Below are 27668 nucleotides of genomic sequence, written 5' to 3' on the forward strand. Positions count from 1 at the left end.
CCAATTTAATCAATTATTTAAAACATTTTTTATGCCTCTGCAGTCATGAAGGTAATGACTTATGCTAATGTATGCAGTCCTCTGGTACCTTGCCCAAGTAACCATTATTTATATTGTACCTGAGCCTAGGTATCACAGCCAATGCCAATACTGCTCTCATGCAAGGTCCACAGTTGCAAACTTGCCAGTAGGGGTCACTGGAAAGAGACAGAAGCAGGAGCTCTGCCTGATTTTGTTTTTGTACTCACCGCCCCAGAGAATGAGATTAACTAATTCAGCTCAGGCCAGACAATGAGTGTACGACCTTCCTGTCTGTGTGGCTCAGTCCCAAACTGGGTAATACATTTACCCACAGAGCTAAGAGGAGAGTCTGTTTAGATTTGTGAAGGTTATGAGGTCCACAGTGACAAAATTCTTCAAACCTGTCATACTTTTTATTACAAAAGACTCAAAACTCAGATTCTTTTTAAACTTTATTGTGGATATTTACAGAACAGCACAGACATGAGCTAAGATATTATAAACAAAACAAATAATTCAGTTTAAGTAACATACTTAATACATAAATTAGTTCTGTTGTGACTACATAGTTTAAAGATATTTGTATGAATGTATAAGAACAATTATGCCCATTTCCTCCTAACCTCATTTTAATGTATCATTCAAAATGACTGCAGTCAAATCTCATTACAACAAAACTTATTACACATGTCATTATTTAAAAAAAACCTCAGTCCCAGTTGAAGGATTGTTAAAATTATAAAAACTCACAAAAAAAATTAAAATTCCTAAAATGAACCCAACTTTGCATATCCCCCAATAGCTGGTCATAATAGAGTTTGACTGCATTTCTTGCTCTGGTCAGTTTTTAATGGAAGTAATAAAAATATAATTTGTTCCAAGCTGAATATGCACATGTACTTCTCATATCCCACCACCCACCCCCCCCCCCCCGAGCCAATTTCCTCCCTCCTTACTTCATGGATCTAACTCATGGCTAGAGGACAGTTCCAAAGGTGTCAGCAACTTTCCAGGACTTGCCCAAGTGGCAAGTGTGAGCACAGAGGGAAAACACAGCAGAGCACGATCCAGTCTCCATTCAGCTTCCGCACGCGTGCACTTTGCAGCAAGGGTCACTGGGTAACAACCCAAGAGTGAGAACCTTGGCTGATTTGCCCCCTCCTTCGCCCAGAGTACTGTGGCCAATTATAGCAGCCTAACTTCTGACTCAGTTCAGATTCGCTAACTCAACACAGACGGGGAACTTCCTGGTCAGTGTGGTTCAGTATCACTTTGGGCAGTGCGTTTTCTTATTAAGCCACTGGGGGAGCTTCTATAACAATTGTATGTCTAAACAGTTCAATCAAATTCTGTACAAATAAGGGGCGGGGGGTTGCTTTCTTTTTCCACCTGAGCTTGAGGTGTTGAAACCATAAGGATCCTCCAGCCAGTAAGTACAATCTGGAGCCAAGCTCCTCAATCTGACTCTCCTCTCTGGTTCTGGGTACAGTTCCATGGGTGCCAGCTCGCCAACAGTACCTCACCTAAGTGGCCATTCTTCATGCGTCCGCGGGCTGTTTGATGGTGGGGAACATCACGGCCAAGCTCAACCCATATTCTCACCTGACATCCACATCAGCAATTTCTAACAGGGGTCACGAGATAGCAAACAGGAGCAGGAACCCTGGTCAATTTATTCCACCCCCTGACCTAGAGCCACTAAAACCAATTATAGCACCCCTAATGTACCCTAGCTGATATTCAGTGACTCAGGCCGAGAATCAAACTTAAGACCCTGTCGTCTGTAGGGTTCAGTATTATACCATACAGTACATTTACCTACAAAACCATTAGGGGATTTATGAGACAGCCCCAATTATTGGAGTGAAAAAAGATCCCAGACAGTGGCTGACTGGTTAATTCTGAATCCAAAGTGCTTGGTTCTGTTTAGCCTCCACAGACAGTACAAGAACACAGTGACAATAATTTCAACAATGAATGATATTTGTAATGACCTTACAGTGGCGGCAGTATATACGTAACATTGCTAAAGGCAGCAAATATACAGCCAAACCTTCTGAATGAGCTCATAATACCCAGCAGGCAGCATGAAAACATTGGCAAGTCTTATAATTGCTAGTCTCTCAACTACTGTCTATTTGACAATTCTGCTCTTAAGGCTGTACAAGTTTTTAAAAAGTGGACTAGTTGCAATCACCATTTTTGATATTGTTAAAATGACAAAGTCAGCAGTAGCATCTTGGTGTGAGGAACGTGTGTGAACTGGAATTGCTTACAATGACCGCGACAGCTTTAGGACATCTAGAGAGTGGTCGCACAATTTTATCTGACGTAGGGCGGCATATCAGCAAGGTTAACAACAATAAAAGAGAAGGCACAATAAATCAGGATATCGAGATTGGGTAATGCCAAGCAAAGCCTGAAGATGGTAGTTGAAAGGAAAGACTGAGGGAGCTCCTGAGAAAGGATAACTTAGAGTAGGATACTGCAATGAGTCTCAATTTCAACACAGTGAAAATGTAGGGCGGAGAAAGAGTTAAGGAGGAACAAGAGAGGAAAGTACAGGAGGAGTACTGGTTATAGTAGTGATCCTAATATAGAGATGGAAGAAAAGTTGTGAGTGTAAAGGTTACTTCCTTGCCCTTTCTGTTATCCCCCTTTTCCTTCCCGCTCACCGTCCATTGTTTTTTCTCCATTTGTAAAGTGTCTGAGACATCTCTCTGCATGTGATGAGTAACATAGAAATGTAAGTCATTGTTGCATCAGATGACCAGCTTTTTCTTGTATCCTAGCCAAGGATGTTAGAGAGATGCTGTAAGAACCTTTCCAGATATGGGAGTAATATTAAAGTGCTGGACAGTCTTGGGCACGAAACAGAATTGTTGAGGAAAAAAGAAATGTTTAGCATGAAAGGGGAAGCCAAGCTTCTTGAATGCAACTTTAGGAATGGATGAGGTATGAGAATTGAATTTGATATTAGAGGAGAAAGTGAGGCTAAGAATGTCAATACATAAAGAAAAAACTAGGCCGGAGCCTTGACAGGTAAGAGATGGTAGCTGTTTGTTAGACTTATGAGCGATATAAATAAATTATTTGCAGAATTGAAAGAAACAAAATTTTAACCAGAAGGGCATGGAAGAGATCAAGATGCAGTAGTTCAGTCATGAATCATTGCGAGGGGAATGGAAGTTGTGAGGGTATCTGGTTTGAAGAAACTTGATAAAGAAAGAATATGGTGGATAGGGATGGATGATGAATGGATTGAAATGAAGAAAGAGCAGAGTGAAAGAGAGAACAAAGCAAGCTGTAGTAAAAGTTTGGTGACATTTAGAATTGATGAATTGTGCTTTTGATGGGAAGATTATCTTTTGTAATTTAACTTTATATATATTTAAATTACTGTACAATAGCAGTAGATGGCATAGTGGTGTGTTGCATTGGAGCATCAATACATTGAACCACAGAGCAGTAGGATGCAGGTCTCAATCAGAGCTTCCCACATTATGACTTCTCAATCTCAGGGAGGTGTCAAGTGGACTCAAGGCACTTTCTCATGAGAAGAGAACGCCTTTGGTTGAGTAGCTCTACTTCTTTCCTGAACACCTCTGAGGAGCTGGTGATACAGCAGCATTGGCAGATGCCTAGGGCTGGGTCACCCTTGGCCAGGGTTGGTGTTTTGAGCAGTAAGACCATGAGGGGCAGCGAAGAATATAACAAATACCTTAAAAACAAGAATTTATTGTAACAGTCACACATCAGGCAATGTCCATGAAAGAATTGCTTTTGCTTTTCTTGCGTTTGGTTTTGGCAGAGGGCGCACGGAGTTCCAGTGATTCCAAGCGGAATGGCCTTGGTGTGGGCATATCAGGAGGCTGAGTTGGAGACACTGTGTTTAGGTTGGAGACGGCATGGGAAGCGGATCCATTGTTAAGAGATACATTATGCACAGAGGTAGGGTTGTGTACTGTTACAGGAGAGAACAAAAGAACAAAGTAAGGAGAATTTGCTTGATGCCACAATACTCTTCATGAGTTTTATACACAGACCGATTTTAAAAACCTCAAGTACAAAGGCTGCTCATTAAAGGAACCTTCTAATTACACTGAATTTTTTTTTGCCTGATCAGTTGTGAGTACTTTGAGTTAAGCTCTGAAATAATTTATATCTGCTTTACTCATTCCAATGGTGAATATCAATCAGTATGGACTTGACCTAATACAGAAAACGGTTTTGTTTTAATTGGTCAGCCCTAATGTGATAATTTTCCTTTTAAAAATTGCCAAAATACTGATTTAAGGCAGTTGAAAACAATTTGGCGATTAAATGCAGTGACTGTGTTGCTCATTTTTACTTGGTCTTCTTGAAATATTACTCCTCGTTTTAAAACAACGTGCACGGTTAGTCATTCCTGAGGGAAGTGCTTATTATTTGTGACAACTATTTTGTTTCGTCCTTTTATCCCTTTCTTTTCATTTCTCAGCCTTCTCCTCTACTTCTGTTTCTATTCCTGTGCTCCTTATATTCTGTCTTATTGTACTAATTAAAAATGAGTTTTGAGAAGACAAACAGCCAAGTCAAACAAGAAATGCCCTTAAATTTATATTCGTTGCCTAAAGATTGGGCCATGGCCTAATCTTTTGGCTCTTTACTTTTGCAAGTTATTTATAATTTCTTCTCTTTTCCCCTCTTGAGGTTTCTTGCTCCATGCACCATACACCCAGCCCCTGCCAATATTGTTGTGTAGCCAGTCTTCAGATACGACAAAGCAGCCCAGGACAATTTTCCCCTCCCTCACTCCCTCCCTCAGTCCGTCCGTCCCTGTAGTGAAGGGACATTCCTGGTCTGTGTTTCTCCCTAATGGCACAGATAAGATTGGGTATTCATTGTGCAAGGAGCCAGGAATGTAAACACATCCGAACGTAGCTCTTTGATACTACATATTTTCTTATTTCCCCCAACATCCTCTCCTAAAGGCACTGCCTCCAGTATTTCAATTAAGTGAATGTTTTTCAATCGTGAGTCTAGAATGTCAGCGGGCTATTTGAACATGAAGAACATCACGATTGAACCCAATCCTGTCAACACCTGACATCCAGACTCATGAACCTGCCAGCAGGAATCACTGGGGAAGGACCAGGAGTGGGACATTGAGTCTCTAGCCCGAGAGCACTGAAGCCAATTGTAGGGCTCCTATTGTTCCCCGCAGTCAAATAGCCTGCTGACACAGGAAGAGATCAGCTAACTCAACCCAGACCAGTATTGCACCTGGGACTTTCCGAGTCCATACAATGCAATGTTGTTACCAACTGAGCCACTAGGGGAGCTCAGTCTAATCCCTCTATCAATACTTGTGTATTTAAGATGCTGCCCAAGGGTGTGTGATAGGACCAGTACTAGCAATGGCAGCACATTAATCAGTGCCTTATGATTAATGTATGTAGCAAAAAGGGCTCCATTACACTAGTAACTGCAGTCAATTCTCTTACAGGTAAATCAGTTATAAGCAAATTCTCCAGATAAAAGCACATTTTTTTTGGGTCAGTGTGATTACTAGGTCAGAAAGTCAAACTCAGTTGAATTTGCAGAGTTTGATCAGGTGGGTGTATCAGCTAGGGCTTGAAATGCCTCCAACTGTAATTCTTGTGAGAAAACAATTCTCTGTTCCAACAAGCTGAAATGGTATAGTGGTGTCAAGGCCAATTTTCCGAGTTTGTGCTGCCAACTCACCCCTGTATATCAGGAAATCATGGGAGTGCTGTCCTGGATTTTCTGTCTTAATGGATGCAAAATTGTGGACAGCATGCTGCGATTTCTCTATATGTGGAGCCGGCGAGCAAGACTCACGGCAGACTGCGCAAACTCGCAAAATTACTTCAATGTTCTCAACTGTACTGGTGGCAATTTCAGCATCTCACTGTGAGTTAGATTTGCTGAGGCCAACTTAAACCAAATAGATGCAAATGTTCTAAATTTTTTTTTATTCGTTCATGGAATGTGGGCATCGCTGGCGAGGCCAGCATTTATTGCTCTACCCTAATGAGGCCTGTTCAGACAAGTTTAATATTTACCAAGCTCCAAGTACTGACAGAAATGGTATAGCGTATCCTGTTGGAAGTAACTTTATTGTCCATCCCAACCCGTTCCATATGAACAGAATCTACTGCCAGTTTCCAGTGATAGAATAGTCAGAAACACTATTGGCAAATGGGACCCGATTTTAAAAGGGGGGCGGGAACTCTGCGCACAAGCCCCCATGCGGGTGGTGCACCCGGAGAGCCTGGGGACGGTCTTAACGGCCAGGCCTTTTTACATAAATGTTCCTAGAGTCCCGAAGTAGGCCCCAGCCTGCCTGTGGCAGGAGCTTCGGCCAACTTGAAAGTTGGTGAAGATGAAATGGCGCCAGCCGGGAACGGAGCAACCTCAGGCCGGTACGTTGACTCAGCCTAATCGTAACCCTCCCTCGCACCATTCTCGCCAGGGTTAAAATCGAGGCCATGGTCTTATATCTGACAATTCACCATTCAAAACATTTTCTTTACATTTCAAAACTGCCTTAAAAGGGGATCTGAACTTAATTTAGTAACTAATGAGTTTCACAAAGAGGATTCCCAGTCACATATTCTCAGATGGAACGCATTAGCCAATAAAGCAGTTGAATAAATACCTAAGCAGATTTCTGCTGAGAAGGAATAAGTCAGACCATGAAGATGAACAGATGTTTTGCTACACAACAACAGGCGTGGGAAAAGGTTCTATTTGTAATATTTTAAAAATAGGCTGCAGTTTCTCCTTTTCTTTATGTGACAGGTGTTTTGATATCCATATACTTAAAAAATCTTGCCGAGGGCATGCATTTCCTGTCCACAAACCTTACTTTCTGTTGTCAGGATTTTTATTGGTAACTCTTTTATGTCAACATTTATCCTTGAAACGGCCTGTAGTGTGTACCATCTACAGGATGCACTGCAGCAATTCTGCAAGGCTTCTTTGACAGCTCCTCCCAAACCGGCAACCTCTACCACCTAGAATGACAAGGGCAGCAGGCACATGGGAACACCACCACCTGCGCATTCCCCTCCAAGTCACACACCATCCCGACTTGGAACTATATCACTGAGTCAAAATCCTGGAACTCCCTACCTAACAGCATTGTGGGAGAACCTTCGCCACACGGACTGCAGCGGTTCAAGAAGGCAGCTCACCACCACCTTCTCAAGGGCAATTAGGGATGGGCAATAAATGCTGGCCTTGCCAGTGACGCCCACATCCCATGAACAAATAAAAAAAAAACATTTCGTAAAGGGAGAACCGTATGTCAACATTTCACTGTCATGGTTTATTGATGGACCGATCAAATCATTCAAAATGCTTTTAGAAAACATTTTTGCCCGCATTCTTTTTTGTCAGTAACTGAATTTCTAATGTTCAAAATAAGATTTTAAAGAAAATAAAAAATTGGAAAAAATCTATTTCACAATAACAAAATTACATTTACCCGTTGAATTGTCTTTGATGTCTTAATGCCTTCCTTAAAGTTTTTACTTCAAGGCCTCAGTCGCTCTCAAAAAGCTTTGACTGGATATTTTTACCTCAGAATAATATCTCCACATTCTGAACACGTGCAGTTTGCAGAATTTCACAGCATGCAATCTGTACATCAGCATGTGTCCCCTCGTCTTGTGCGAATTCAACATTTCTTTGCTTTTTCTCAGAGTCTTTCAAACAAACTGGGCATTGAATTCATTTGAATTGATGTCATTGATATAAATTTATTAACCATTATTGGTTTTCTGTTTTGAACTCCTCACAACCAAATAACCTGTGATTAGCAGCACCTGTGATATGTGCTCCTAGCATATGCCAAGAGTGCACACACAGAAAATTTACCCTTAAATGCTTTAAGGCAGGAATTTAAAGACAGGAACCACTGAAGACAGGGAATGTGGTGGGGGAGAGGAACCCGAGGTTGCAAAAGAGGATGTGGACAGGTTGGTGATGGAGGCTGATGAGCAGGAATGAAGTGGGATGGTGGGGGAGTGGGGTGGGGAAGGTTATGGTACCTGATAGTCTAAAGGAGCCAGGGGCAGTTTGGGTTCCCCACCCTCACAAGGCTGCTAAGTCCTGCTCTCCCCCAACAGCGCAGATCCTTGCAACCCCTGAATACTGTCAGATTTTGTCTACCCCAATGTTCCAAAACCCCCTTCCTAGTTTTCTGGACCCTGGGAACTCTCTCCCCAGAACCCCCTCCACTACTCCCTGATCCTGGGACCTCTCTCAGTGCTCACAAACCCTAGACTGCATTCCTAGTGCTCCCTGATTCCAGGTCCACCCCCATTGTTGCCATGGCTTGCAAGCTTCCTCTTCAGTGCTTGCAAATTCCAGGGCCCCTTCCCCAGCAATCCCAGGACTTACCCTTCTCCAGTGTTCCCAAAAGCCTGGCACTCCCCCAAAATTCTGCGAGACCCTGAGACCCCATCGCTTAACTGGCAGATCCAAGGCTTCCTTCCCAGGTTCTAGGGCTCACCCCAAAGGTCTATAAATCTATAAAGGTTGATAAATCAATGTCTTTGGTAATATTACTTGGCACAACGTCCCTATTCTTATAAAATCTTGAACTCACTGTGAGGTAGGTCATTGGAAATAATCCTAGTTAGCTAAAAAAAAGTGTTATAATGTGGGTGATGAAATGATGTAATGTATTTCAGCATCATGGAGTGATTTGACGGTGATTCAATTCTTCCATCACTGAGTTCCTAATTAGAACTAACAGTGTGCTACCGTAGAGGACAAATGATTCCTCACAAGGAGGGAGAAAATTGGTTGGTATACAGCTCAGAAAAAAAGGGAGTTTAAGAAAGTTAGTACACCCCAGTTGCATATGAAATTCACCATATCAAGACTGAAACTTATCAACCTCTGACTAACATCTTTTGGACTCAGGTTCCTTATATTAGTGGTACCACAGTGACAGGGTCTGGTGTGAAAGCGATGCACTGTGAGTTACAACAGGACTGAAAGGTGAGACCAGCTCCCTGAAATACTCAATAACATTTAGGGCCAAAATTCTCTGCGACTTTAAACAGCATCCCCACCAAGGAGCTTTTTAAGATGGCAGCAGTGCAAAGTAATGGGGAATATTAAAACAAATTCTGCACTTGTAACATTAAATCTAAACCAAAAAAATCCTTGCTGTTGTAAAGACAGAAAGCACAGTGGACTACCTAGTTTCTACAATTTATAAGGAAGACCTGCACAGCTCACTCCTGACTTGAGTTCTGATATTTCCTTTCGTATGGAATGATGTTTGAAATGGTTCCCACTCGTATCCTTGGTTTAATTGCTTTCATTATGGACTGTGATGATACTTACAGAGACTCCGTGCAGGGTCTGTGTTCAGGATCTGACTGGCACGCTTTGATCTGAAGTAGTTGTTGGCAATATTTTCACTGTCGCTGCGGTTCAGCATTTGCCTGTAACGGTCTTCCTCCTATAAATCAGTGACAATATTTGAACACACATCTCTTCCTTATCACAGCAAAAACAATACATTCTCTGTGGAATAACAGCATTTAAATCAATTGATCAGGATTCAGCCAAGTGTTCAGAACATGAAATACAATTTTTTTTGAGTAGGAGCCAGCACTGAAAGGGTGGTCTTCAATAGCAATATTTCAGGTACCAGACCCACAGACTATATTTTTGAAGCCTATTAGATATGTTTAACATATAGATGTAATAGACAGCCCCGTAGAGAATATCATATCAGTGTAAATATAGCCTTGTACCAAAATTATCTTTTATAGTAAATTGAAGCTCCAATCTTTAGTCTACTCACTGCTAAGTAGTGGAATTACATGAACATCAGCAAGAGCAGTAAACAAAATAAAACCCTAACAACTGTTTAACAGGTCGGTACAAATTTCTTCATGTATCTATTGCGTCGTCGTTCCTTTGATATCGAATAAGACAGCCGAGATATCGTTTCATTTTCTGCAATGAGTTCTTTGATGACTGATGAGACCTATTTTTGTTGGGAATGAGCGTCTGCAGATGGAACAGTGGTTCCCAGATACACCAGATTGGGAATCTTGATTTTTCAAGTGAGACTTCCTCAGCTGGCGTTTACATTCAGCATCAGCAATGCGATGGGCCTCATAGTAGGAGGTGCCTTCATGGATGTTTTTGTGCCATGCTTTCGAATCTTGAGCAAGTTGTTCCCACTTATGGACGTCAATTTGGCGCTGCTTCAGAGTTGCTTATTAGCAGTCTTTATGGGCTCAATTTTGAGATGGTGGCGGGATGGCAGCAGGGCTGGTGGGGGGGGGGGTGGAGGTGAAGGTGCGCGTGGCAAACCCGAATAAAAAAGAACTTAGCTTTTCCGACGCAATGTAACTGATGGTGATTAAAGTTGTTTCCGGGTTCCACGTCTGATTGTGCTGCAACGCCGGGGGGTGCGGGGTGGGGGGGGGAACAGAGAAAGAGACATCATCCAGTGCTGGAACAGAGAGTGGAGGGCGCTGAAGATCCGGGGGGGAGATCGGCGGAGGGAAGAGAGAGGGGAAGGAGGGGAAGGGGGAGATCGGGGGGAGAGAGAGGGGGGAGATCGGAGAGGGAGACATCGGGGGCTGAGGGGGATATCGGAGCGACATCGGGGGCTGAAGGAGACATTGGAGAGGGCGACATCGGGGGCTGAAAGGGACATCGGATATCGGAGCATGGGGGATGCAGGTGACATCAGTGGAAAGGTAGGTGAAACCAGGTGTGAATCGGAAGCCGTGGGACAGCCGCCCAGGTAAGTTTAAAATCATTTTAACTATTTACTATGTCACAAATAAAGTACCTTAAGTACCTCAATGAGGTACATTTGGTTCTTTAATTATCCTTTGAAAATCGGGGCTTATATCTCTTTTGCTGACCACCACAAAATTGCTTCCCAGTTGTTAATGCGCCACAAGAGATCTTCTTCGGGATTTGCTCATCAGACATTCGCACCACATGACCTGACCGTCGTAGCCGTGCCTTCCTTATCAGAGCATCTATGCTTGGCATGTCAGCGTTTTTTTTAAAACAACTTCGGTGTCAGGGATCTTGTCTTGCCATCTGATCTTCACTCGTCATCTCAGGCAGCTTAGGTAAAAGTGCCTCATGCAAGTAACACACCAATGATCTGTGCCTGGTGGTACAGCATCCTAGTATAACATAGCGATAGGATGAAAGGTTCTTCCCCTCATGGAGAGTATGCAATGCTGAAGCAATTTGATTGATACAAAGATAACTAGTGAAAATTAATTTAACATAACCAACAAACTCCAAGATCAATGGTTTTGTTAATATTTAAATTTTTCATCTGAATGCAGAAAACAGCTCATTAGATTCAATTAATTTTCAGACTATTATAGAAAGAAAGAACAAACTTATATTCACATATACATCATGACCTTAGGACATCCCGATGTGCTTTACAGCCAATGAAGTACTTTTGAAGTGAAGTCATTGTTGTAATGTAGGGAAACGTGGTATCAATTTGCACTCAGCAAAGTCCCACAAACAGCAATGACATACATGGCCCGATCATTTTTGTTTTAGGTGTTTGCTTTATTTTACTGTTGTAAATTTGACAAGCTAACATTTGATTTTGATATCCAGGTTATTCTTATAGATTAAAAACTCCTACTGAACTCCACTTAACACTTCTGACATTAAAGCTCTCATGAGTAGTCTCTGCTCTCTATGTTTTAACATCTCTTCATTCTACTCTTGATTCCTGTGGCTTGTAGTTTAATTAGAAGAATTTCATATGAAAGTGGAAATAAACAATATCATAGAGCGAGAGAGGAATGGAGGAAAATTGCCTGCAGAGGTCGCTCTTCATTTATTTGCATTTATGTAGTACCTTATTATGTCCTCAGGACCTTCCCAAGGTGCTTCATTAATTGTTTTTTAGTACAAGATCCCAAAAATGGTAAATGAAATGAATAATGTTAATTTCTTTTTGGTGGTGTTGGTTGAGGGAGAAATGTGGGCCAGACACCAGGAGATCACCTGCTTTTCTTCAATTAGTGCCATGGGATCTTTTACGCTCACCTTTTTTTTTTGTTCATGGGGATGTGGACATCGCTAGCAAGGCCAGCATTTATTGCCCATCCCTAATTGCCCTTGAGAAGGTGGTGGTGAGCTGCCTCTTGAACCGCTGCAGTCCGTGTGATGAAGGTTCTCCCACAGTGCTGTTAAGTAGGGAGTTCCAGGATTTTGACCCAGCGACGATAAAGGAACGGTGATATATTTCCAAGTTGGGATGGTGTGTGACTTGGAGGGGAATGTGTAGGTGGTGTTGATCCCATGTGCCTGCTGCCCTTGTCCTTCTAGGTGGTAGAGGTCGCGGGTTTGGGAGGTGCTGGCAAAGAAGCCTTGGCGAGTTGCTGCAGTGCATCCTGTGGATGGTACACACTGCAGCCACGGTGCGCCGGTGGTGAAGGGAGTGAATGTTTAGGGTGGTGGATGGGGTGCCAATCAAGCGGGCTGCTTTCACCTGGATGGTGTTGAGCTTCTTGAGTGTTGTTGGAGGTGCACTCATCCAGGCAAGTGGAGAGTATTCCATCATACTCCTGATATGTGCCTTGTAGCTGGTGGAAAGGCTTTGGGTAGTCAGGAGGTGAGTCACTTGCCGCAGAATACCCAGCCTCTGACTTGCTCTTGTAGCCACAGTATTTATGCGGTTGGTCCAGTTAAGCTTCTGGTCAATGGTGAACCCCAGGATATTGATGGTGGGGAATTTGGCGATGGTAATGCCGTTGACTGTCAAGGGGAGGTGGTTAGACTCTCTCTTGTTGGAGTTGGTCATTGCTTGGCACTTGTCTGGCACGAATGTTACTTGCCACTTCTCAGCCCAAGCCTGGAAGTTGTCCAGGTCTTGCTGCATGCGGGCACGGACTGCTTCATTATCTGAGGGGTTGCGAATGGAACTGAACACTGTGTAATCATCCCCATTTCTGACCTTAATCAATAGAACAGGTACACAGGACCTCGGTTTAACATCTCATCCAAAACTCGCCACCTCCAACAGTGCAGCACCCCCTCAGTATTAGACTGAAGCCTCAGCATAGATTATGTGTTCAAGTCCAGGGGTGGGCCTTAAATCCAGAATCTTCTGACTCGGAGGTGGGCGTGGTACCCCACCTAAGCAATTCTGACAATGCATTTGGCATAAAATGCCTATTGAGTGAACTGCTGATCCTCGTTTCTACTGCTGAATAGCCAGGAGATACTGAACCAGTGAAGCAAGCACTGCTCAGTCCTTGCATTCTCCTTTCTCTCCAACATCATTTTATCTACTTTATCTATATTTCCTGAAAGAAGTCCAGAAAGTTTGTCAGGCAGAATTTTCCCCTTCTAAGACCCCTTCTTATTAAATAATTTATACACAATATTCTGCAGCCTAGTCCTCAAAATAGTTTGTATTGATCAAAACTCATACCTTTGCTTTAGCATTTTAAATGTTCAAGAAAAGTTAACCTCAATTGAGTTGAAGTATTTGTAATTCTGGTAGTCTGTATAGAGTTTGGATGAATTTGTATGTGACACTTACCATTGAGCAATCTCCAATTTCATTAGTAGAGACTCTCATCCCTTGCTTATTCGGTGTTAGACTGGAGCCAGCTGAAAAAAAAAATCAAATTGTTAAAAGATATAACTTGTACAGCACAAAGGGCTGCACCTTAACCTAGTCCAAACTTATTTCACTTCAACTTCTGATCCACTTAACACATTTGGCAGTGGCTTTTATGCACCTTGTTACAATTGGGTTCTTTCCCAACTTTCTCTATTGCAAGATTACCATTTCCAAGCAGATCAGGATCTCCAGCGAACTTGCAACTTTATGCGTGATGTGGTGGGAATAGCAGGCTACAGGACTGATAATCACCCTTTTTACTGTGACCATTAGCACTGGAGATTGCATGGGCTGCCCAACATTCTATTTTCCACTCCAGGTGGAGGCCACCACACTGCCAAATTGTATCATTCAGGGTAAAATTAGTAGTTAATTCTCCTTATAAGAATTATAATTACACATAAGCAAAAGAACGCAGCAAATAATCAGCAATTATGCAATACTTTAAACTGTCCCAAAGACCATAAAAAGTTCAAAATCTTAGTGTCGTTTTCAGAACCTTTTAATTGAGTTTTTGAATGAAAGTATTATGGGCACTTCAGCTCCATGGAGCTCCTCCCACTGCTCCAACATGGGAACTGGCAGACAAACAGAAGCCTGAACATCCTAAAACTACTATCTGATATAGTCATGACTTTTTTTTTCAAGTAGACATTGGCTTCTTTGAGGAACATCCCAAATCAGGGTCCTTTTCCACTGGTGTGCAACATTTTAGTAATTAATTTTGCCATTGAGATAGAGTGTGAACGGTGGTCCCTTTGCTGTCCGCTGGTTTCACCTTCTTTTGAAATCTGACTTGTATATCAAAGAGTTTAGTTCCAAGAAAAACCCTAGGGTGTCTGCAAGTTTTGCATGTATTTAACATTTCAAAGACATGAAGGAATTGACTTGTGACTATAAGGATAATTGTATGATCCTGCACTTCCAGTAGGGAAGCTACACTCAAAGGGAGCACATGTCAGTGATAGTGTCACAACATGGTCCCAGGGCACCCCTGTATAGGCAAGCAGCTTGGCAGGGCCCAACCAGCAGAAAGGGCAGAAAATGTAATTGTCGCCACAGGCCTCTGAGACCTATCAGGTCTCGGAGATCCGGCCTACCTGCTGATGGAGATCCCCTCCGGTCAGCAGAATCTGGGGGCAGGCCATAGCACCATCTTTCACTGGGCACTCCAGCACTGGGATGCCCAGGGAGCGTTCCTAATGGAAAAAGAGGCGGGAGGTTGGGAACGACCCTTTCAAGGAGAAGCCCAAAAATCCTGTGGCTATGTAAAAGGAGCATCAAAACGGATGTCCCCGGGTGCAAAGGTCAGGAAACCTGGTCCTATTTAACCTTTGCTGACAATATACTCACTATGCATTCAGATGTCATTCTAAGCCATTAGAGCAAGACTGAAGTGGTTTATGGAAGTTACCTAAACACCAAAATTCAATTATAACTCAACTTTCTCTCTACCATTTTTAGTTTTTTTTCAAAATGTGTTATAGTCCGAGAACCAGGCCAAGGACAATTAAAAGTAGAACTGAAATTGCATGAAATAATGACTGAGGAATTGCAATGTCACATTAGAATAATATTGTTGCATGTCTTACAGGAAAATATAACAAGGACATTTTTTGCCATTGTGAACTGAGATTAAACCAAATTATACTTTATCTGCTCCATAATAAAAATTAAGAGTGTGTTTGGATTTAATCCAAATTGATTTTGATGATTATTTTAGACCACTAATCTATTTTTTGACACTTGAACTCCTTGAGGCCTTAGTATGTAGTGTAGCAATGTTGAAAAATATTTTGTGGAAATTCCAATCCTTTTACCAAAGTATCATACTTGACTGATTAGTATCACAAATGTATCATGCTTCTCTTATTAGTGATTTTTTTTTTATTTGTTCATGGGATGTGGGCGTCGCTGGCAAAGCCAGCATTTATTGCCCATCCCTAATTGCCCTCGAGAAGGTGGTGGTGAGCCGCCTTCTTGAACCGCTGCAGTCCGTGTGGTGAAGGTTCTCCCACAGTGCTGTTAGGTATGGAGTTCCAGGATTTTGACCCAGCAACGATGAAGGAACGGCGATATATTTCCAAGTTTGGATGGTGTGTGACATGGAGGGGAACGTGGAGGTGGTGTTATTCCCATGTGCCTGCTGCCCTTGTCCTTTTAGGTGGTAGAGGTCACGGGTTTGGGAGGTGCTGTCGAAGAAGCCTTGGCCAGTTGCTGCAGTGCATCCTGTGGATGGTACACACTGCAGCCACAGTGCACCGGTGGTGAAGGGAGCGAATGTTTAGGGTGGTGGATAGAGTGCCAATCAAGCGGGCTGCTTTGTCCTGGGTGGTGTCGAGCTTCTTGAGTGTTGTTGGAGGTGCACTCATCCAGGCAAGTGGAGAGTATTCCATCACACTCCTGACTTGTGCCTTGTAGATGGTGAAAAGGCTTTGGGGAGTCAGGAGGTGAATCACTCGCCGCAGAATACCCAGCCTCTGACCTGCTCTTGTAGCCACAGTATTTATGTGGCTGGTCCAGTTAAGTTTCTGGTCAATGGTGACCCCCAGGATGTTGATGGTGGGGAATTCGGCAATGATAACTGGAGGTGGTTAGACACTCTCTTGTTGGAGATGGTCATTGCCTGGCACTTGTCTAGCACGAATGTTACTTGCCACTATCAGCCAAAGCCTGGATGTTGTCCAGGTCTTGTTGCATGTGGGCACGGACTGCTTCATTATCTGAGGGGTTGCGAATGGAACTGAACACTGTGCAATCATCAGCGAACATCCCTATTTCTGACCTTATGATGGAGGGAAGGTCATTGATGAAGCAGCTGAAGATGGTTGGGCCTAGGACACTACCCTGAGAAACTCCTGCAGCAATGCCCTGGGGCTGAGATGATTGGCCTCCAACAACCACTACCATCTTCCTTTGCGCTAGGTGTGACTCCAGCCACTGGAGAGTTTTCCCCCGATTCCCATTGACTTCAATTTTACTAGGGCTCCTTGGTGCCATACTCTGTCAAATGCTGCCTTGATGTCAAGAGCAGTCACTCTCACCTCACCTCTGGAATTCAGCACTTTTGTCCATGTTTGGACCAAGGCTGTAATGAGGTCTGGAGCCGAGTGGTCCTGGCGGAACCCAAACTGAGCATTGGTGAACAGGTTAATGGTGAGTAAGTGCAGCTTGATAGCACTGTCGACGACACCTTCCATCACTTTGCTGATAATTGAGAGTAGACTGTTGGGGCGGTAATTGGCTGGATTGGATTTGTCCTGCTTTTTGTGGACAGGACATACCTGGGCAATTTTCCACATTGTCAGGTAGATGCCAGTGTTGTAGCTGTACTGAAACAGTTTGGCTAGAGGCGTTTGAAATAAGAAACATTAAAATAAATAGTAAAAACTCTGGGCAGAGTTTATAAAATATTTCCTAGCATGATTAAAAGATTGTTTATGTGAGTGATATTTTTAATTTGTGTGAGCAAAGAGCGAGTGAGAGGGAGAGAAAGGAAAACAGAACAAGACTCCTGTTTGACCTAGCTGATTGATGTCACCAATAATGAAACAATAAACAGGGAGGAAGGGATTGCTTGTGGGGATTTAGAAGTGTTGATTATGTATTTAAAACATTGCTAGATTTTTTAAAAAATTCCCAGGTTGCTAGAGGATTACATCTACCGTTTATTAATGTACTCTTTGAACTGTTTATTCTGGTTGTTTGCCTACAGTCACTGACTGTCAATTGGAACTTGTTTTTGAAGTATTTGAATTGGTTCTTCACTCTGACAAAAAACAGGATGGTAGGTAAATTCCAAATAAGAACAAAACACACTTCTTAGACAAAGAGTGAGTTCGAGAGAGATAGCGAAAAGATGCCACAGGCTAGAAAAGATCAAATATAGCAACAAAGCAGAAATAAGCAATAATGGAAGAGAAAGGAAGGGGAAAGGTACATGTCTACTTGCAAACTGGTGAGCTTACCAAGACTGGAAAGTACCTACTGAGTTAAAAGAGTTTTTGTCAGTCATTCAGCGCATGTATATCAATTGCCATTTTTAACCTACAGAAAAATCCACTCTTGTACAGTCTGATCTGTAGATATTCCTACTTTTGTCCAACTAGTATATTGTGGCCTTTATTTTTGGTTAGTCTAGTCTATTGAGATTCCTATCGTTGTCTTAGCGAAATTTGTTTATAGAGGTTGTAAATAGGTGTCTAGTTTATAAAAATCTCCATAGGTACCTTGCCTATAGTGATCCTCCTTAGTTGGCTCATCCAACTATAGATGTTCCAACAATTGTTGAGTCTTTGAAAGTCCCAAAAATTACTTTATTTAATCTGTGGAGGTCTCTGTACTAGTCTAAAACATAGAGCTCCTAATCCCGTTTAGTTTAGTGATAGAGATACTCTTATCTAATTTAATCTAAAGATGTCCTGTTTGCTATGCACAATGGTGTGCACTTCAGCTGGCATTGTATTAGCAACATACACATACATGAAAACTTTGAAAGGTGCTGCACAGCTTTTTCTCTGGAAATATTTGCATGTTTCTGAGAGAGCTTTCTGATGAAAAAGAAAACCTTTCTAACAAAAGATGTCCACTATCACTTACCAGACGGAAGAGTGATCTTTTGAAGAACTGTTTCTGGTAGTTTCCAGCAACCACTTTCTTCATCCCAAACACTTTCCCGCTTTATTTTGTCAATATTACTGTAGTTACACTCACGCCGGACCAATGGCTGGATCCTTTCCAGGACTTGCTGCAGCAGAATGTTTTCCCGTTCTTGCTTCCTTATGGTGGACAGGTAGTCAATGCGCTCAAATTCAAACTCAGATTGGAGATCAGAGATTTCTATCTCTGCAACTTTCAGCTTAAACGAGATAAACAATAAACAGATTAACAAACAAATCTGTTTGGGGGCCATAAATATAAGATAATCACTAATAAATCCAAAAGGAATTTCTTTACTTGGAGAGAGGTGAGAATGTGGAACTCACTATCATATGTAGTAGTTGAGGTGAATAGCACAGATGCATTTCAAGGGAAGCTAGATAAGTACATGAGGAAGGAATAGAAGGATATGTTGATAGGGTGAGATGGGGTAAGGTGGGAGGAGGTTCACATGGAGTATAAACACCGGTTTGTTTTTGTGCTGTAAATGCTATGTAATTCAATGTAACATGGTGGGGTTTACTCTGAATTCTGATACTCTGAAGATTTACTTTATTTCTGTAATTTATTCTCTTTTTCCACCACAATCCCACCTTATCCATCCTATGCTCCTTGAATAGACAGAAAGGAGCACATTTACTAAATCCAACGTTGCAGAGTTTAACACCGAGCTCAGATTAACCCCACAATTCAGCAGAAACAGAGTAATCAAGAGATATGTGGGTGGGTAAAATAGATTACGAAATGAGAAAGGGAGCGATAGCTCAGCAACAGGTCTTTCAAAGTAATATGAGGATATTTATTGCTATGGAATTACTTCAGTCTATTACTTCAAAAGCCATCTTTCAGATGATACGTTAAACCGAAGCCCTTTCTGGCTGCTCATGTTGACAGAAAAGATTCCAAAGCACTATTTGAAGAAAAGCAGGAAATTCTCCCAGTCAACCCCTCAGATCCTCAGATAATGAAGCAGTCCATGCCCGTATGCAGCAAGACCTGGACAACAGCCAGGCTTGGGCTGATAAGTGGCAAGTAACATTCGCGCCAGATAAGTGCCAGCCAATGACCATCTCCAACGAGAGAGAGACTAACCACCTTCCCTTGACATTCAATGGCATTACCATCGCTGAATCCCCCACCATCAACATCCTGGGGATCACCATTGACCAGAAACTTAACTGGACCAGCCATATAAATACTGTGGCTACAAGAGCAGGTCAGAGGCTGGGTATTCTGCGTCAAGTGACTCACCTCCCGACTCCCCAGAGCCTTTCCACCATCTACAAGGCACAAGTCAGGAGTGTGATGGAATACTCTCCACTTGCCTGGATGAGTGCACCTCCAACAACACTCAAAAAGCTCGACACCATCCTGGACAAAGCAGCCTGCTTGATTGGCACCCCATCCACCACCCTAAATATTCACTCCCTTCACCACCGGCGCACCGTGGCTGTAGTGTGTACCATCCACAGGATGCACTGCAGCAACTCGCCAAGACTTCCTCGACAGCACCTCCCAAACCCACGACCTCTACCACCTAGAAGGACAAGGGCAGCAGGCACATGGGAACAACACCACCTGCACATTCCCCTCCAAGTCATACACTATCCTGACTTGGAAATATATGACCGTTTCTTCATCGTCGCTGGGTCAAAATCCTGGAACTCCCTACCTAACAGCACTGTGGGAGAACCTTCACCTCACGGACTGCAGCGGTTCAAGAAGGCGGCTCACCACCACCTTCTCGAGGGCAATTAGGGATGGGCAATAAATGCTGGCCTTGCCAGCGACGCCCACATCCCATGAACGAATAATAAAAAAACATTCCTCCCTCAACCAACATCACCAAAAACAGATCGTCTGGTCTTTCATTTATTTGCTACTTATGGGATCTTGCTGTATGCAAAATGGCTGGGTTTACCCATATAATAATAGGCATTGGACTTCAAAAGTAATCCATTGCTTGTAAAGCACTTTGGGATGTCCTGAGAACGTGATACGGTGCTATATAAATACAAGTTCATTACTCATTCATACTCTGTAGTTCCTCCAATGACTTAATGGATAGATATTTTGCCTGGTGTGGACTTGGAAGGTCAGAGGTTCAATCCTTGGTTCAGCAATAAGGGCGCTTCTATTAGACATAGTGCCTATGGAAAATTCAGGGAGGATTCCCACTATTAATTACTATCCAGCTACCCTTTGTGTAAAGTGGCACATCCACAGATGAGAGGATCAGGGTAGGTTGTGATGATACTGATACTTACCATTCAGGCTCACAAGTGAAGAATGAGCCTAATGGTCAGTCCACCCTAGTGTGATCACTGCATTATGCCTATAATGGTCAACTCATCAATTAATCAATTATTTAAATCATTTCAAATTAATAGTCTATGAACATACCTGTAAATGCCTCATCAGTAAGCAAAATGGACATTCCACTGCTCTTGGTCAGTGATAACTGTACAATTTGTCAAGTGCATCACTGGGCTACACTACTACTAGAAACTGCGCAACTTCATATGTCATTTTGCCCTCTCATGTGCAGGGAGAATATATGCAAGTGACTATGAAAGTGCAAGTGACCATGAAAGTTGAGAGAGTAAGAGGTAACTACAAAGAAAAAGCAGTACCTTTCTCTGCAAGTTTTCTATATTTTTGCTTTTTGCTCGAACTTCATCCTGAATAGATTCGTACACATTGATCAAGACAGTAGGATCGTCCCTGTCAGTGTGCTTCAGTGCTTCAGCAAGTTGATTCTTTCGCTCATCTGCATACTTCTTCCGTCGTTTCCGTTTCTCCTTCAGCTCTGTGTTTTTGGCCTGTTCTCCACCTACAACCTCATTCTCCAACATCTTCAGCCTACAGTAAACAGTAGATAGTTTCATTAATGGATCTCGAACATTGGAGTTGATTTTGGGTGACCAACCGGTGGAGCGCGCCAGTCAATTGCCCGTACCCACGATGAAGCGGCGACCGTGATTTTGAGACACCGGTCTCATTTACATCGGGCCGGTGAGCTGTGGGGAGCCAAAAAAAAGAGCCAGTTAAATATCAGGTTGGAAATGGGATTGAAGGCTAAAAGGATAAAAATAAACTAAGATGATCAGCTACACATGATAGTTCCAGCATTGCTGGGAAGCAGGGAATTTTATATATATATATATACATACACACTCGTGTGTGGTCATCAGTGGGGATCATCTGGCTAGGTTCCAATAGTGAAACTGGATAGACATTCTGTATTTTTGCTTGATTACCTTTGGGGATTTGGGAGCATTTATGCAGAACTTACCTTTAGAAGATTACTATGTCGGGAAGAGTTCGGGGTAGGGTGTACTGTAAATAGTCTGTGAAAGGAGTGTCCAGTTCGATGATTTGGCCTTTTCTCATCATATAATTTCTTATGCTCTTAACATTGTGAACTGCAATATTTCCCAACAGTTTAGAACACAAATTAACCAGAAACCTGCTTACAATTTTTGTCACAATTCACTACTGCACTAGTTATAGCACACGGGAAGTCAAGACCAAGTGTAGTCTTTGGGTGAAGTGGGGTAAGAGGGTAGGGGACAATTGGATCAGGGAGTGTAGACATAATTCATTCCCCATTTTTAAGTTCTTATTTTATACATTGCCATTATAAATTCCTGTGTTCATATTTATGATGGAAACTGCCTATGTAAACTTGTCACACTGTAGTTACACCCTCTTGCCAGTGGTAGCGATGCAAATAGAGCAGAAGGAAATGTGCGCAGATATGAGATTTTTAATTTATTACTGATAAAACAAATAGTGATTTTATAAGGCTTATTAACTTTGAATGAGAAACAAATGAAATATACATAATATAATCTGAACTGGTGGTTGCCCAAGAACTGATTACATTTTCGATGACATGCGCTGGCCATGCCTCATTTCGGGCTTCCTGACTCTATGTGCAGCCTCTCAGCAGCGTGGGTAGCGCTGGCTGCACGGAGCTATCATTCTAATTAGCAGGCAGCATGAAGTTCACGTGCTGCCTGTGCAGGAAGCATCGGGTGCGGTTTAGTGGTGGATTGCGCTACCCACGCCAGATAATTGGTCTTATCCAATTTACCCCCTTTGTGTCCTTCTCACAGCTTACTTTCCCACCTAGCTTTGTATCGTCAGCAAACTTGGAGACATTACATTCGGTCCCCTCATCCAAGTCATTAATATAGATTGTAAATAGCTGAGGCCCAAGCACTGATCCTTGCAGCACCCCACTAGTTACAGTCTGCCAACCTGAAAATGACCCGTTTATTCCTACTCTCCGTTTTATGTCCTTTAACCAATCCTCAATCCACTAATATTACCCCCAACCCCATGATCCCTTATCTTGTGTAACAACCTTATGTATGGCACCTTACCAAATGCCTTTTGCAAATCCAAATATACTACATCCATTGCTTCCCCTTTATCTACCCTGTTAGTTACATCTTCAAAAAACTCTAATAAATTTGTCAAACACGATTTCCCTTTCATAAAACCATGTTGACTCTGCCTAATCATATTATGATTTTCTAAGTGCCGTGTTACTACTTCCTTAATAATGGATTCCAGCATTTTCCTGACAACCGATGTCAGACTAACTGGCCTGTAGTTCCCTGTTTTCTCTCTCCCTCCTTTCTTGAATAGCGGTGTTATATTTGCTACCTTCCAATCCACTGGGACCGTTCTAGAATCTAGGGAATTCTGGAAGACCACAACCAATGCATCCACTATCTCTGCAGCCACCTCTTTTAGAATCCTAGGATGTATGCCATCAGGTCCAGGGGATGTGTCGACTTTTAGTCCCGTTAATTTCTCCAGCACTTTTTTTTTACTAATATTAATTACTTTAAGTTACTCACTCTCATTAGACCCTTAGTTCTCCATTATTTCTGGTATGTTTTTTGTGTCTTCTACTGTGAAGACGGATACAAAATATTTGTTTAACGTCTCTGCCATTTCCTTATTCCCCATTACAATTTCACCTGTCTCAGCCTCTAAGGGACCCATATTTACTTTCGTTATTCTCTTCCTTTGTAGAAGCTCTTACAATCTGTTTTTATAGTTCTTGCTTTACTCTCATATTCTACGTTCTCCCTCTTTGTCATTTTTTTGGTCATCCTTTGCTGGTTTCTAAAACTCTTCCAATCCTCAGGCTGAAAATACCAGCCTTTCTGCTCCACTCCAAATGTTATTCCCCATAAAACTCCAGAATTTTGGGGCTAGTGTTTGTGTGTTTTATATATATTGAATGTCTTGTATCTAGTGTGTGCTTTCCATCACACTTTCTGGGTCACACCTCAGAGTTCACGCCTTCTTCTATGCAAATTACTTATAGCTGATATTTCATATTTGTTAAACAGGAACAATGAGCCAATCAGAACTCGGGGTAATAAAAGGAAGAATGAAAAGCAAAAAAAGTGGGTAAGAAGCTACCAATGAGGAACTACTGAAGACATGAAAACAATAAATTAATCAAAGGCAGGTGTCAAAAGCTACCAATAACACAAAGCTCAGCCAGTTAAATTTTGTGACATTGATATGAGTTGCCATTTTGAATATTCCCTAGCTGAAAATTTGACTGGTAAAGTAACATTTATAACATAACAAATCAATAATAAACTGAATAATTCTGCATAAAATACTCATTATTACTCCTAGAGTTCTGTGTATGATGTTATAACACATTTTCTCAGAAACAACTACTTCGCTGTTCCGGGTCTGAGGCTTAATTTGGAATACTTTGCTAGAGCATGATTTATTCAGTTCAATTTGGCTGACCTTTTTTTACATCAGAACAGGTGTAGGCCATTCAGCCCCTTAAGCATGTTCCGCCATTCAATTAGATCATGGCTGATCTGCACCTCAATTCCATTTGCTCCGTATCCCTGGGTACCCTTACCCAACACAAATCGAGCGATCTCAGTCTTGAAAAATTTCAATTAACCCCCAGCATCCACAGCCTTTTGGGGGAAGAGAATTCCAGATTTTCACTACCCTTTGTGTGAAAAAGTGATTCCTCCTGAATGGCCTCTTGTTCTGGATTCCCCCACCAAAGTAAATAATTTCTCTGTATCTACCCTGTCAAATCCCTTTATGATTTGAAACATCTCAATTAGATCACCCCGCAACCTTCTAAACTCAATATGTAAATGCAGACATTTGGGGCCTCTGCTAACTTATTTTCCAGGAACCAATCAAAAAACACTTGCTTCATTGTGTCTAGATAGATCTTTATCAAACGCCCTGTAAATGTCACATGTAATTCCTGTAACAGCTTCCCTGTCGCGCTTTGTTGAGAATACTTTGTAGATAAGGTGTCAGTGTGGTTTAGTTGGTAGCACTCTCGCCTCACAAGGTCATGGGTTGAAGCCCCACTCAAGGACTTGAGCACATAATTTAGGCTGACACTTCACTGCGGTACTGAGGGAGTGCTATATCTTTGGAAGTATCATCTTTCGGATGTATATGTTTAACCATCTGTCTGTCCAGATGGATGTAAAAGATCTCATTAACACTATTTCAAGAAAAGTAGGGCATTCTCAGTGTCATGGGCAACATTCGTGACTCAAGAAACACCACTAAAAACAGATTAACTGATTTATATCCTTTGCTGCTTATAGGATCTTAGTGAGTGCAATTTGGTTGCCACTTTTGACTACATAACAACTGTGACTACTTCAAAAGTAATTAATTGGCTGTAAAATGCTTTGGAATGTCCTGGGGATGTGGGCCCTGAAATTCCACTGGGCTATTACCGGTCTCCTGCTGTAATTTTAGCACGAGACTGGCAGAAACCCCAGAGAATAGCATAACATGTGTCACACTGCTAATGCGAATTCCTGCTACACTTTAAAAAATATTAGAAAAACAAAGGCTGTTGTTTACAATATATAAAAAAAACTCTCCAGGAACAGAAATACTGGAGCCAAGTTCTTAATTGACTTTCCCATGAACAAAGCCAGAGTTCTGATTTTCAGCTTGAACAGTAATTAACTTTTTAGTGAGATTTAAGAGGTACACATATGCACTTTATTGCAGGCATGACACCCGCAATTTTCTGATGCATGCTGACAGCGGATGAGGCACCTGGCCACATACAAGGAATTGGAAATACTACATGTTTGCACTACATGTGTAATATTTACCAAAAGCCGTGTTATTATCTATGGTAATAAAGGCACACTTATGGCACAGACCTTGCAAGTACTTCCTCCTGATCTAAGGTGGCAGGTGACGAACCAACTGGAGAACATTCAGCTGTGATTTCTTCCTTGGGCAGTTGCAGATCTAATGGAGAGCTTTGCTCTTCATTGGTTGGTGTAACTTTCTTACTGCTGCTGTCCTGTATGGCTATTTCAGGCTCTGCTTCATCCAACTTGAAAAATTTGACAAGAAAACCAAATCATTAAACAGACATTTTGCATTTGTCAGGTAGCCTGTTTCAGCAATTTCCACAATGTAACTATAAATACTAAAGGATTATGGACAGCTAGGGATAAATGATTACCAATTTCTTCTTTGGTTTCCTTTATGATTAATTGGTAATAGGCTTATTGACTCCGATAACTGTAGGCCCGTTCCGTGGTGGAAGTGCGGAGGAGAGGGTGCCAGTGATCTGCTCCTGACTCTGCCAGATTATCTCGGGTTGGGGGAACGATAAGAACATAAGAAATAAGAACAGGAGTAGGCCATCCGGCCCCTCAAGCCTGCTCCGCCATTCAACAAGATCATGGCTGATCTTCTACCTCAACGCCATTTTCCTGCATCATCCCCATATCCCTTGATGCCTTTACTATCTAGAAATCTATCGATCTCTGTTTTGAATGTACTCAAAAACTGAGCCTCCACAGCCCTCTGGGGTAGAGAATTCCAAAGACTCACCACCCTCTGAGTCAAGAAGTTTCTCCTCATCCCAGTCCTTAATGGTCTACCCTTTATTCTGAGACTGTGACCCCTGGTTCTAGACTCCCCAGCCAGGGGAAACATCCTCCTTGCATCTACCCAGTCGAGCCCTGTAAGAATTTTGTATGTTTCAATGAGATCACCTCTCATTCTTCTAAACTCTAGAGAATACAGGCCTAGTCTACTCAATTTCTCCTCATACAACAATCCCACCATCCCAGGAATAAGTCTGGTGAACCTTCGTTGCACTCCCTCCATAGCAAGTATATCCTTTCTTAGGTAAGGAACTCTCCTCATTTAATTAACAGTGGAAGGTACCTGCACTACTGTGGTTGCATCTCGGGCAACTGCAGAGGAGGGGATGCAGGAAAAGAGGCTCTGGCATGGTTCCAATGTCATGGGCCACGTTTGGGCTGGTCAGAGAGATTGTCCCAAACAGGTCAAATGGAAAGTAGCAGCTTGGGCCGGGACCTAGCGTATCTGGGTCCTGGATAATTTTTCGCCTCCTCCACTACATTCCCAGCTGACTTACACTGGCACTGTGCCACTGGGCCTGCAGAAAGTCAGCTACATCCTTACTTACAGGGCTCCTCTGTGGATTATGTATTTTGCAACAGCAGATATGCAAAAACCTCTCTAAAACCAATTGATAAAACAAACATGGCATACTCCTTTAAGCTATGAAATATTGATATTTGTTCAGATGGATTGGCAATACACATTGCACTCTCTATGACACCCTATGATAGCGTAAAATCTTACTGTGATTTCTTTTTGTGTTTTTTGTTTCCCATTTTCTCTTTTTGTATCAAAGATGGTGGCTGGACAACCTCTCCTCATACCTTATTCAATTGGGATTGCCACCCATTTGGTTTTGAACCAGACAAACCAAACTGCAACAGTCCAATTTTTAAAATAACAGCTAGTTTTTTCCACTTACTCCTCCATCTCACAATGTGGAGGTATTAGAGACATAGAGTCATAGAGTTATACAGCACGGATAGAGGCCCTTTGGCCCATCGTGTCCGCGCCGGCCATCAAGCCCTGTCTACTCTAATCCCATATTCCAGCATTTGGTCCGTAGCCTTGTATGCTATGGCATTTCAAGTGCTCATCCAAATGCTTCTTGAATGTTGTGAGGGTTCCTGCCTCCACAACCCTTTCAGGCAGTGAGTTCCAGACTCCAACCACCCTCTGGGTGAAAAAGTTCTTTCTCAAATCCCCTCTAAACCTCCCGCCTTTTACCTTGAATCTATGTCCCCTTGTTATAGAACCCTCAACGAAGGGAAAAAGCTCCTTAGTATCCATCCTATCTGTGCCCCTGATAATTTTGTACACCTCAATCATGTCCCCCCTCAGCCTCCTCTGCTCCAAGGAAAACAAACCCAATCTTCCCAGTCTC

At 42.4% G+C, this 27668-nt stretch overlaps 1 protein-coding gene across 1 annotated transcript in view; it reads right to left on the reverse strand.

Annotated features, from left to right (window-relative positions):
• Positions 1-956: 956 nt before the first annotated feature.
• The window catches only part of kif17 (kinesin family member 17), a 69171-nt gene continuing 42459 nt past the window's right edge, over positions 957-27668 (reverse strand). The window contains exons 9-14 of the mRNA XM_067970663.1: positions 25561-25739; positions 20983-21211; positions 18290-18548; positions 13607-13677; positions 9391-9508; positions 957-3985 (exon numbers count right to left, since the gene is read on the reverse strand). Of these exons, the coding sequence (XP_067826764.1) occupies positions 3777-3985; positions 9391-9508; positions 13607-13677; positions 18290-18548; positions 20983-21211; positions 25561-25739 (1065 nt within the window). The 3' untranslated portion in view covers positions 957-3776. The remainder of the gene's footprint in view (positions 3986-9390; positions 9509-13606; positions 13678-18289; positions 18549-20982; positions 21212-25560; positions 25740-27668) is intronic.

Source organism: Heptranchias perlo, chromosome 32 (genome assembly GCF_035084215.1).
Source record: "Heptranchias perlo isolate sHepPer1 chromosome 32, sHepPer1.hap1, whole genome shotgun sequence".
Lineage (NCBI taxonomy): Eukaryota > Metazoa > Chordata > Chondrichthyes > Hexanchiformes > Hexanchidae > Heptranchias > Heptranchias perlo.